The 13,532-nt window shown below is 42.8% G+C and overlaps 1 protein-coding gene across 5 annotated transcripts in view; it reads right to left on the bottom strand.

Moving 5' to 3' along the window:
• The window catches only part of LOC138771458 (NACHT, LRR and PYD domains-containing protein 12-like), a 98,868-nt gene that overhangs the window by 33,858 nt on the left and 51,478 nt on the right, over positions 1–13,532 (bottom strand). For all 5 annotated transcript variants that reach the window (XM_069951163.1, XM_069951165.1, XM_069951162.1 and 2 more), the window contains 2 exons: positions 10,624–10,790; positions 3,198–3,369 (listed from right to left, as the gene is read on the bottom strand). In XM_069951163.1, coding sequence (XP_069807264.1) covers positions 3,198–3,369; positions 10,624–10,790 — 339 coding nt within the window. The remainder of the gene's footprint in view (positions 1–3,197; positions 3,370–10,623; positions 10,791–13,532) is intronic.

Below are 13,532 nucleotides of genomic sequence, written 5' to 3'. Positions count from 1 at the left end.
ATGTATCTCATACACAATGTTACTTCTATATCATGTATCTCATACACAATGTTCTCTCTATATATCATGTATCCCATACACAATGTTACCTGTATATATAATGTATCTCATACACAATGTTACCTCTATATATCATGTATCTCATACACAATGTTACCTCTATATCATGTATCTCATACACAATGTTACCTGTATATATCATGTATCTCATACACAATGTTACCTCTATATCATGTATCTCATACACAATGTGACCTGTATATCATGTATCTCATACACAATGTTCCCTGTATATCATGTATCTCATACACAATGTTCCCTGTATATCATGTATCTCATACACAATGTTACCTGTATATCATGTATCTCATACACAATGTTACCTGTATATCATGTATCTCATACACAGTGTTACCTGTATATATAATGTATCTCATACACAATGTTCCCTGTATATATCATGTATCTCATACACAATGTTACCTGTATATATAATGTATCTCATACACAATGTTACCTGTATATATCATGTATCTCATACACAATGTTACCTGTATATATCATGTATCTCATACACAATGTTACCTGTATATATAATGTATCTCATACACAATGTTACCTGTATATATCATGTATCTCATACACAATGTTACCTGTATATATCATGTATCTCATACACAATGTTACCTCTATATATCATGTATCTCATACACAATGTTACCTGTATATCATGTATCTCATACACAATGTTACCTGTATATATAATGTATCTCATACACAATGTTACCTGTATATCATGTATCTCATACACAATGTTACCTGTATATATAATGTATCTCATACACAATGTTACCTGTATATCATGTATCTCATACACAATGTTACCTGTATATCATGTATCTCATACACAATGTTACCTGTATATATCATGTATCTCATACACAATGTTACCTGTATATCATGTATCTCATACACAATGTTACCTGTATATATCATGTATCTCATACACAATGTTACCTGTATATATCATGTATCTCATACACAATGTTACCTGTATATCATGTATCTCATACACAATGTTACCTGTATATCATGTATCTCATACAAAGTGTTACCTGTATATATCATGTATCTCATACACAATGTTACCTGTATATATCATGTATCTCATACACAATGTTACCTGTATATATAATGTATCTCATACACAATGTTACCTGTATATATCATGTATCTCATACACAATGTTACCTGTATATCATGTATCTCATACACAATGTTACCTGTATATCATGTATCTCATACAAAGTGTTACCTGTATATATCATGTATCTCATACACAATGTTACCTGTATATATAATGTATCTCATACACAATGTTACCTGTATATATCATGTATCTCATACACAATGTTACCTGTATATATAATGTATCTCATACACAATGTTACCTGTATATATCATGTATCTCATACACAATGTTACCTGTATATCATGTATCTCATACACAATGTTCCCTGTATATATCATGTATCTCATACACAATGTTACCTGTATATATCATGTATCTCATACACAATGTTACCTGTATATATCATGTATCTCATACACAATGTTACCTGTATATATCATGTATCTCATACACAATGTTACCTGTATATATCATGTATCTCATACACAATGTTCCCTGTATATCATGTATCTCATACACAATGTTACCTGTATATATCATGTATCTCATACACAATGTTACCTGTATATATCATGTATCTCATACACAATGTTACCTGTATATCATGTATCTCATACACAATGTTACCTGTATATATAATGTATCTCATACACAATGTTACCTGTATATATCATGTATCTCATACACAATGTTACCTGTATATATCATGTATCTCATACACAATGTTACTTGTATATATCATGTATCTCATACACAATGTTACCTCTATATCATGTATCTCATACACAATGTTACCTGTATATATCATGTATCTCATACACAATGTTACCTGTATATATCATGTATCTCATACACAATGTTACCTGTATATATCATGTATCTCATACACAATGTTACCTGTATATATCATGTATCTCATACACAATGTTACCTGTATATATCATGTATCTCATACACAATGTTACCTTTATATATCATGTATCTCATACACAATGTTACCTGTATATATCATGTATCTCATACACAATGTTCCCTGTATATCATGTATCTCATACACAATGTTACTTCTATATCATGTATCTCATACACAATGTTACCTGTATATATCATGTATCTCATACACAATGTTACCTGTATATATCATGTATCTCATACACAATGTTACCTGTATATCATGTATCTCATACACAATGTTACCTGTATATATCATGTATCTCATACACAATGTTACCTGTATATATCATGTATCTCATACACAATGTTACCTGTATATATCATGTATCTCATACACAATGTTACCTGTATATATCATGTATCTCATACACAATGTTACCTGTATATATCATGTATCTCATACACAATGTTACCTGTATATATCATGTATCTCATACACAATGTTACCTGTATATATCATGTATCTCATACACAATGTTACCTGTATATATCATGTATCTCATACACAATGTTACCTGTATATATCATGTATCTCATACACAATGTTACCTGTATATCATGTATCTCATACACAATGTTACCTGTATATATAATGTATCTCATACACAATGTTACCTGTATATATCATGTATCTCATACACAATGTTACCTGTATATATCATGTATCTCATACACAATGTTACTTGTATATATCATGTATCTCATACACAATGTTACCTCTATATCATGTATCTCATACACAATGTTACCTGTATATATCATGTATCTCATACACAATGTTACCTGTATATATCATGTATCTCATACACAATGTTACCTGTATATATCATGTATCTCATACACAATGTTACCTGTATATATCATGTATCTCATACACAATGTTACCTGTATATATCATGTATCTCATACACAATGTTACCTGTATATATCATGTATCTCATACACAATGTTACCTGTATATATCATGTATCTCATACACAATGTTACCTCTATATCATGTATCTCATACACAATGTTACTTCTATATCATGTATCTCATACACAATGTTACCTCTATGGCGGAGTTCCTCCAGTACAGCGTCCAGGCCAGAGGAGCCATGACTCTTCTGTAACACATACAGACTGACCCACAATCCTATCACAGTGTTTCTTCCTCTGGTAAATAGATCCTGTAGTAACGTCCGCGCCAATGTTTTTCTATCGTTCTCTAGATCCTGATATTTCTATATCACAGGAGAGATCACACACAAGTCATTGAGTCATTATACAAAGAAACATGATACAAAGGGTTAAATATTGGAGATGAGGGAGTAGTACTTGAGCGAGTAGCTATTCATAGTAGTTGCCACATCCAACATCCAACCAAAAACGCTGTAAAAATTCTAACCAATAACTATGTAGGGGTGTGACAGGCCCTAGGAGCACGCTGACATTGGGAGAACAGCGTCTACATTCATTGGCTGGTCTACTCATGTGACCTCCAGAGTATTAGAAGTTGGCTTTTCCTGTTCGCCATAAGATGCCATCTTGAAGGTTGTGAGGGAGAGATCCTGGAGTAGGGACAGTGAGCCTTAAGCTGACTGTAGGCAGACCCCAAAATCCCTTCTTAGGGCTAATACACTACACAGCAGAGAATATAGCTCCTAAAGGGGGAGTGCGGCGTTTAAAAATTATTCACTAAAAAACACACTACACAGTTATACAACTTTGTAATATGTGTTATGTAAGTGAATGGCCCCCTTCTCCGTGTCCCCCCACCCCCGGAAGTGTGATGCAGTATACTCACCAGATTACTGTCAACCTTGGCCGCCATCTTGGGTCGAACGACTTCATCTTCGGGAGGCCGGTCGGACCTCTCCAACCGTCCCTCATGCCGCCCCCCCCCCCTCTGCCGCTTCATCAGCTGCTCAGCCGCGATTTGCTGAGCATACTGTGTATGCCAGGGCTGTCCAAATATCTTTTGTCATTAAAAATGATTGCAGGACAATTTATGGGGCTATGCGCCAGGTCGGGGAAAAAAAACCTCTGTTATGTAAGGTCTGCTGCCACACGTCAAACTCTATGGGGCGCTACATCTCCACTGCATGAATGCATCCGCCATAACATCGCCCTCAGCCAATGGCTTTTGACAACTTTCGTACATTCTGCCTCTCTTAGAAGATGTAGCTGTTTCGAAGGCAGGATCAGGCTCTTTAATTCTCGCAATATGGTGGAGAAATCTGAGAGGGAAAATCGAATGCTGGAGCTGAGCCGCAATATCTGTGTTGTTATGAGTGGGGACAGGCTGACCCGAGACGCTAAAGTGCTGGAACAGCTCACCGGGCAGACCACTGTATCTTCAAACGCCCGATACACCGTGAACCCTTATGCCAGCAGGAGAAATTAAAACATGGCAGATCACTGTACAGTTCGGGGAGATAATGCTAAAGAAATTCGTAAGAAAGGACCTAAGGTCAAAGAATAGGAACTGATGGAGAACAACTTGTCTGACACAGGAAACTTTGGCATCCAGTGGCACATCCATCTGGGAATGAAATATGAGCCAGGCATAGGAAATTGAGGCTGTATTTCTGTGGGGTTCTGGGGCATATTCAAATTTTTTAGGGGGCAATCAGTGAAGACTCGTAAATGAGTACTCCATTGGATTTTTTTGCTGTTCTCCCTGAGTTCAGTGATTGTTGTGTTTTGTTGGTCTATTTATCATTGCCCCCGGTAGCCAGAATCCTGCTCCACACTGACGAGGGGCAAATACCCCGAAACTGCAGTCTGTGGATGGATGCCTAGCCTTGGTATCCCTTGTCTTATGTCGTTATACTCACCACAGAGTTAGACTTTGACTTACAGGGGCCACCCTGGTGTTTCCTTATTTAGGTCCCAAAGCTCGCAACAGAGTGAGGACCTGAGGGACTACGTATCAGGGTGGTTTGCTGATCTCCCCACTAGGAGGCACCCCTTGGCAACGGGCTTCCTTCTCTGGAGAGAGGGATATCTGGCTATTCCGGTGTTTTGAGACTCGTAACTGAGGCTCTACGGACCCCTTCTTTGCATATTCAAATTTTGTAGGGGGCAATCAGTGGAGACTCATAAATGAGTACTCCATTGGAATTTTTTGCTGTTCTCCCTGAGTTCAGTGATTGTTGTGTTTTGTTGTTCTGGGGCATATCTACCAACTTTCTGGATGGCCAAAGAGGGGCACTTGTGGTTCAGGCCTTACTCACAAGGCCGCATAAGTTCTCAGTATTTGCGGATCTGCAAATACTTTGTAACCCATTCATTTTCTATGGTGCAATTCACAAATCCTCTATTTTTGGTGATCCACAGTCCGCAACGTAAAAAAAAAATAGGACTGGTTGTAATGCGGTCCGCAGTTGGGGTATGGACACTCCAACACCTAAGCACTCCTAAACCAATCCACCATCCGCAATTGCCTTCTGCAGTTCTGTCACATCACCATTTAAGCTCCTCGTGGTTAGTGACCTCATTTTATGCCATTATCGTTTTTGTTTTTTGCGGATCTGCAAAATACGGAGCATAATATGGTGCACAATACAGATGCGCTACAGATGATATTTTACGGATTGTGGAGAAAAAATGCTGATCATAAATTTCATCCTTGAAAATATAATGATGTGTTAATGTAGCCTCATTCTATTTTACAGACATTTCTATACCTCAACCTTAATTCAAGGATGCAATTACACATCCAGGATCTGCTGCAGATTGATGTAATCACACATCCAGGATCTGCTGCAGATTGATATAATCAAACCCTGAATGGGTGAAGAGGGCATATGTAGAAAGAGAGAAATGATAGGACAGAAAAGAAAAACACGCTCATTGGCCTACAAATCCATGTGACATACATACAAACAAACAATAACCCTTGTACTACAGCTGTGCAGCAACTATGCTCATATACACTTACAATAGCGACATCTTGTGGCGAAACTTTAACACTACTACATCACTGCTTACATACAAAAAGTACAGGCTTTTGCGAAGGATGTAGGTACTGGCAACATCCGTGGTGGGACACCACATACTCCCTCACTTAAAAAAGACATCCACTGTGAGAAAAAGACTGGACGTTTGGTTAAGGCACAGCATGGGTTATGAAATGCAAACATATGTTATAAAACTTAAGTGCAAATAAAACTTTGTTGACTTTTAAGTAATAGTAAAATAAAATAAAATCAGCAGCACTGGATGCATCTGTCCATATGCACCCTTGTTGGTGCTATGATGCGTCAGTTCCTTTTAATACAGTGAGGCTTGTTCCTCACAAGCAAGGGGGATTAAGGCAAAGTGGATCACAGCTAGGCTGGGTGCAGGATCTTAAACAGGGATGTTGCAAACATGGGGGACACACAAAACAGGTGGGAGCCAACGTGGCTCAACAGAACAGCTTAGCTGAACTGCTTAAAGGGAACAGCATAGCGTCCTTTTTTTAGCATCCTGGGGGTCACTCTTTTAGTGCTTTTGAGAGCGCTGGTAGGTGAGAGATGCAGCTGTGTATCTCTTCCTGGGTTGTGCTAGATGAAGCCTCCTGGGTCCAAGCCTTCCGCTCCAGTTCTGATGCGGTTACCCGCTGCATAGCTGTGTCGCTTGGCTGTGGTGGAGCTGTCACCGCCAGTGTTGTCTTGTTCTGTGCATCATCCCACTCTATCGCAAGATGACAGAAGGGTGGCTGCTTAGCCGGGACAATGTCTCTTAGAATGTCCAGCAGCTGCGAGGTCCTGCCTCTGCGGACTCTCTGTGGCAGCAGAGGTAGTGGAGGCGGTCCCGCCTCTGTAGGGTTGCGGCCTAACGGCTTTGCTGAGGCCACAGTCTTGGATCTGGGTAGTGGCGCCGGGATAGCCACACAGTTGTCATCATCAAATGCGGCCTCCACCGCGTACTTATGCTCGTCGATGATAGTGAAATCAGAGTAGGCATCGCTGTCTTGATCAGGGTCCCAGATCCTGAAAAAGTTGCTTTCTCCCTCTTGGGACTCCTCCCAGGGTCGGCTGGGTAGCCAGAGGTCTCAGCGGCAGGGCCAGACTGGTGATGGCAGGGACTGGGCTGCAGTATGTACTTGCTTGCAGCCGCCGCTGACCAGCAGGCCAGGGCTCCCACAATCTTAGAGATTGCATTAGTTGCGTCGTCCATAACTTGTTGTTCTCCGCTCGCCACCTTGTTGCTACTGAGGGCGGAGTCATCACTTTCAGTGAAGTGCAGGGGACGTACATGGGTGTCGGCCTTCTCTATCATGGCTGCGCCAGAAGCCTCCCAGAAACAATGTTGTACTCCTGTGTTCCGCCAGGAAGCGGCGTTGGACCTTTGCCGCGTTTTCTGGAGAGTCTTCCCGCACTTTAGTGTAGCCTTCCCGCGGTTTTGTTGGCGGGCTCTTTGAAATTTGTTGCGCACTTAACATAAGCAGTCCCGAGACAATAAAGATGGCTCCCCCACTTTAACAAGCGCGGTCAGGGCGATTCTTTTCTTTGGGGCACTTATCTTTAGGGCAATAGGGGTTTTGGTGGTTAACAGTTTACAACTTGCTTAAGCAATAAGAGCACACAGTTCTTGGCAATCTTCACACAGTAAATCAAACCCCATACACAGTTCTTTAGGACAGCATTTATAGGCAACAACAAGGTTTGAATCCTGTTCGTGACGCCACTTCTGTGTTGCGGTGTGTTTGAGAGTGCGCTGGTGCTGGTACACCCCCGGTGAGGAGGCCACATTGGCCGGTCACTTGCCATATGGTAAAGTGTGATGCCAGTTCTATTGTGGTAGGCCGAAACACAGACAAGCCAAATGATGTTATTACGTAATGCCAGTGCCGGTTGGGCACACAGGTATGGTGGCACACCTGCTTTTAGTTTAAAGCGATGGCTGCACTCTGTTCTCCTGTGGACAGCACCCTGGTGACCTCTGGTTGTTGCGGGTTGTTGTCACGGTGGTCCAGAGTGGAATGATGACCCACCAGCACTGCCACCCACAGAAAGAGGAGATGACCCAAGGAATGTTCGTGTGCTGTGTTGGTGCGGAGTGAGGAATCATAGCTTTACCTTGAAATAATACTTTATATTTAATAAGACACTTGATATATTAGGATCCAGATCTGTAGTAAGCGGATAGGGAGAAGAACAGTCGTGTGGACTGAGTTGCGTGCTGAGAGTATAGAGTCAAAGGAGTAGAGAGGAGGATTTTGTGAGAGTCCCAACCCAAGTAGTACTGTGCTCTGCTGGGATCTTGGAGGTAGAGGTAGAAGAATACTTGAGAAAAGAGAGAGAACATATGTGGGACACATGGGGCTCCTGTATATATATAACACATGGGGCTCCTGTATGTATAACACATGGGGTTCCTGTATATATAACACATGGGGCTCCTGTCCATATATAACACATGGGGCTCCTGTCCATATATAACACTTAGGGTTTCTGTATATATAACACATAGGGTTCTGGGATCTTGGAGGTAGAGGTAGAAGAATACTTGACAAAAGAGAGAGAACATATGTGGGACACCACATATAACACATGGGGCTCCTGTATATATATATATATATATATATATATATATATATATATATATATATATAAAACACATGGGGCTCCTGTATATATATAACACATGGGGCTCCTGTATATATATATAACACATGGGGCTCCTGTATATATATATATAACACATGGGGCTCCTGTATATATATAACACATGGGGCTCCTGTATATATAACACATGGGGCTCCTGTATATATAACACATGGGGCTCCTGTATATATATAACACATGGGGCTCCTGTATGTATAACACATGGGGCTCCTGTATATATATATAACACATGGGGCTTCTGTATATATATAACACATGGGGCTCCTGTATATATATAACACATGAGGCTCCTGTATATATAACACATGGGGCTTCTGTATATATATATATAACACATGGGGCTCCTGTATATATAACACATGAGGCTCCTGTATATATAACACATGGGGCTCCTGTATATATAATACATGGGGCTCCTGTATATATAACACATGGGGCTCCTGTATATATATAACACATGGGGCTCCTGTATATATATAACACATGGGGCTCCTGTATATATATAACACATGGGGCTCCTGTATATATATATAACACATGGGGCTCCTGTATATATATATATATATAACACATGGGGCTCCTGTATATAACACATGGGGCTCCTGTATATATAATACATGGGGCTCCTGTATATATAACACATGGGGCTCCTGTATATATAACACATGGGGCTCCTGTATATATATAACACATGGGGCTCCTGTATATATATAACACATGGGGCTCCTGTATATATATATAACACATGGGGCTCCTGTATATATATATATATAACACATGGGGCTCCTGTATATAACACATGGGGCTCCTGTATATATATAACACATGGGGCTCCTGTATATATATAACACATGGGGCTCCTGTATATATATAACACATGGGGCTCCTGTATATATATAACACATGGGGCTCCTGTATATATATAACACATGGGGCTCCTGTATATATATATAACACATGGGGCTCCTGTATATATATATATATATATATAACACATGGGGCTCCTGTATATATAATACATGGGGCTCCTGTATATATAACACATGGGGCTCCTGTATATATAACACATGGGGCTCCTGTATATATATATAACACATGGGGCTCCTGTATATATATAACACATGGGGCTCCTGTATATATATATAACACATGGGGCTCCTGTATATATATATATATAACACATGGGGCTCCTGTATATAACACATGGGGCTCCTGTATATATATAACACATGGGGCTCCTGTATATATATAACACATGGGGCTCCTGTATATATATAACACATGGGGCTCCTGTATATATATAACACATGGGGCTCCTGTATATATATAACACATGGGGCTCCTGTATATATATAACACATGGGGCTCCTGTATATATATAACACATGGGGCTCCTGTATATATATAACACATGGGGCTCCTGTATATATATAACACATGGGGCTCCTGTATATATATAACACATGGGGCTCCTGTATATATATAACACATGGGGCTCCTGTATATATATATATATATATATATATATATAAAACACATGGGGCTCCTGTATATATATAACACATGGGGCTCCTGTATATATATAACACATGGGGCTCCTGTATATATAACACATGGGGCTCCTGTATATATATAACACATGGGGCTCCTGTATATATATAACACATGGGGCTCCTGTATATATATAACACATGGGGCTCCTGTATATATATAACACATGGGGCTCCTGTATATATATAACACATGGGGCTCCTGTATGTATAACACATGGGGCTCCTGTATATAACACATGGAGCTCCTGCATATAACACATGGGGCTCCTGTATATATAACACATTGGGCTCCTGTATATAACACCGGCAGGTCCCATCCTCTCACCTCTATATCAGGGACGCCTCGGGAGTTCAGCTCACTCAGAAGTGATATAGGAGTCAGGTTCTCCACAATGAGCTGCAGATCATCCTGGAAATATTTGTACGTCATCCTCAGGACATGGTCCTCATACTGGGAAATCTTATGGGAGAACTCCTCAGTATCATCATCATCTAGGAAATGAAAGAGACACAAGGATGACAACTTCTAGACTGACAGCATCTTATGTAGAATATTCGCTCTCTGGATTGTACACTGACCGCCCATTGATGAGAATGGACACTACAATGCCCGTTCTCTCCTGTGGTGAAGCTGCAGGGAAGCTGACCACTTACCGGCAGGTTTCAGCTGATAACTATTAGCCTCAGCAGGGGGACACCCTGTGTTCTGTCCTGGGACCCTTCTTACAAGTAGCGCCTGACCAAAGCAGGCGGCCCCCTCCATTACATATGTCTTCAGGGTTTTCAGCAAGTTCTGTCACTACACCAGCAGCAAAGAACAGAAAAAAGGCAGAACAGAGCGCCTCATAGGGTGACACCATATACTCAATAACAACTAGTGAGGCAATAAAGCAGACAATGAGGTTTAGGCTCCACAACCACTATACAGCACACAACAGGAGGTGGAAGTAGCGGCCGCTGCTGGAGACTATCAACCACAATACAACCGAGTACGGATAGACACAGAATCCCAAAAAAAGATCTAGTCTCCTCACAGACCGCATAGAGTATAACTGGATTTATTAGTACATAATTCTCAGGGGACGCAGATTTAAACATATCCTGGAGGTTTGAGAAAGGGGCTCAGCGCTCCTGAAAGGCCTTCCCTGAGGATTATGTACTAATAAATCCAGTTATACTATATGCCGTTAGCGCAGAGACCGCATATATAGATCTGTGTCACTACCCCATCATACTGATCACTGATTCTACACGATGACATATATAAGCCCAATAGTATCAATACCTACAACTCAATGAGGTGGTACGCTGGAGTATGGGGGTGACCCATAGATGAGGTGGTAGCCTGGAGTATGGGGTGACACATGGATGAGGTGGTAGCCTGGAGTATGGGGGTGACCCATGGATGAGGTGGTAGCCTGGAGTATGGGGGGGACACATGGATGAGGTGGTAGCCTGGAGTATGGGGGTGACACATGGATGAGGTGGTAGCCTGGAGTATGGGGGGGACACATGGATGAGGTGGTAGCCTGGAGTACGGGGGTGACACAGAGATGAGGTGGTAGTCTGGAGTATGGGGGTGACACAAGGATGAGGTGGTAGCCTGGAGTATGGGGGGGACACATGGATGAGGTGGTAGCCTGGAGTATGGGGGGGACCCATGGATGTGGTGGTAGTCTGGATTATGGGGGTGACCCATGGATGAGGTGGTAGCCTGGAGTATGGAGGTGACCCATGGATGAGGTGGTAGTCTGGACTATGGGGGTGACACATGGATGAGGTGGTAGCCTGGAGTATGGGGGGGACACATGGATGAGGTGGTAGCCTGGAGTATGGGGGTGGCACATGGATGAGGTGGTAGCCTGGAGTATGGGGGTGACCCATGGATGAGGTGGTAGCCTGGAGTATGGGGGTGACACATAGATGAGGTGGTAGCCTGGAGTATGGGGGGGACACATGGATGAGGTGGTAGTCTGGAGTATGGGGGTGACACATGGATGAGGTGGTAGCCTGGAGTATGGGGGTGACACATAGATGAGGTGGTAGCCTGGAGTATGGAGGTGACACATGGATGAGGTGGTACGCTGGAGTATGGGGGGGACACATGGATGAGGTGGTAGCCTGGAGTATGGGGGTGACACATGGATGAGGTGGTAGCCTGGAGTATGGGGGTGACACATGGATGAGGTGGTAGCCTGGAGTATGGGGGGGACACATAGATGAGGTGGTAGCCTGGAGTATGGGGGTGACACATGGATGAGGTGGTAGTCTGGAGTATGGGGGTGACACATGGATGAGGTGGTAGCCTGGAGTATGGGGGGGACCCATGGATGAGGTGGTAGCCTGGAGTATGGGGGTGGCACATGGATGAGGTGGTAGCCTGGAGTATGGGGGGGACACATGGATGAGGTGGTACGCTGGAGTATGGGGGTGACACATGGATGAGGTGGTACGCTGGAGTATGGGGGTGACACATGGATGAGGTGGTAGCCTGGACTATGGGGGTGACACAAGGATGAGGAGGTACGCTGGACTAATGGGGTGACACATGGATGAGGTGGTAGCCTGGAGTATGTGGGTGACACATGGATGAGGTGGTAGCCTGGAGTATGGGGGTGACAGATAGATGAGGTGGTAGCCTGGAGTATGGGGGTGACACATGGATGAGGAGGTAGTCTGGAGTATGGGGGTGACACATGGATGAAGTGGTACGCTGGAGTATGGGGGTGACACATGGATGAGGTGGTAGTCTGGAGTATGGGGGTGACACATGGATGAGGTGGTACGCTGGAGTATGGGGGTGACCCATGGATGAGGTGGTAGCCTGGAGTATGGGGGTGACACATAGATGAGGTGGTAGCCTGGAGTATGGGGGTGACACATAGATGAGGTGGTAGCCTGGAGTATGGGGGTGACACATGGATGAGGTGGTAGCCTGGACTAATGGGGGTGACCCATGGATGAGGTGGTAGCCTGGAGTATGGGGCGGACACATGGATGAGGTGGTAGCCTGGAGTACGGGGGTGACACAGAGATGAGGTGGTAGTCTGGAGTATGGGGGGGACACATGGATGAGGTGATAGTCTGGATTATGGGGGTGACCCATGGATGAGGTGGTAGCCTGGAGTATGGAGGTGACCCATGGATGAGGTGGTAGTCTGGACTATGGGGGTGCCACATGGATGAGTTGGTAGCCTGGAGTATGGGGGGGACACATGGATGAGGTGGTAGCCT

Source organism: Dendropsophus ebraccatus, chromosome 13 (genome assembly GCF_027789765.1).
Source record: "Dendropsophus ebraccatus isolate aDenEbr1 chromosome 13, aDenEbr1.pat, whole genome shotgun sequence".
NCBI classification, from domain to species: Eukaryota; Metazoa; Chordata; class Amphibia; order Anura; family Hylidae; genus Dendropsophus; species Dendropsophus ebraccatus.
Note: the sequence above shows the minus strand (reverse complement) of the source record. Positions and strands in the feature narration are given on the sequence as shown.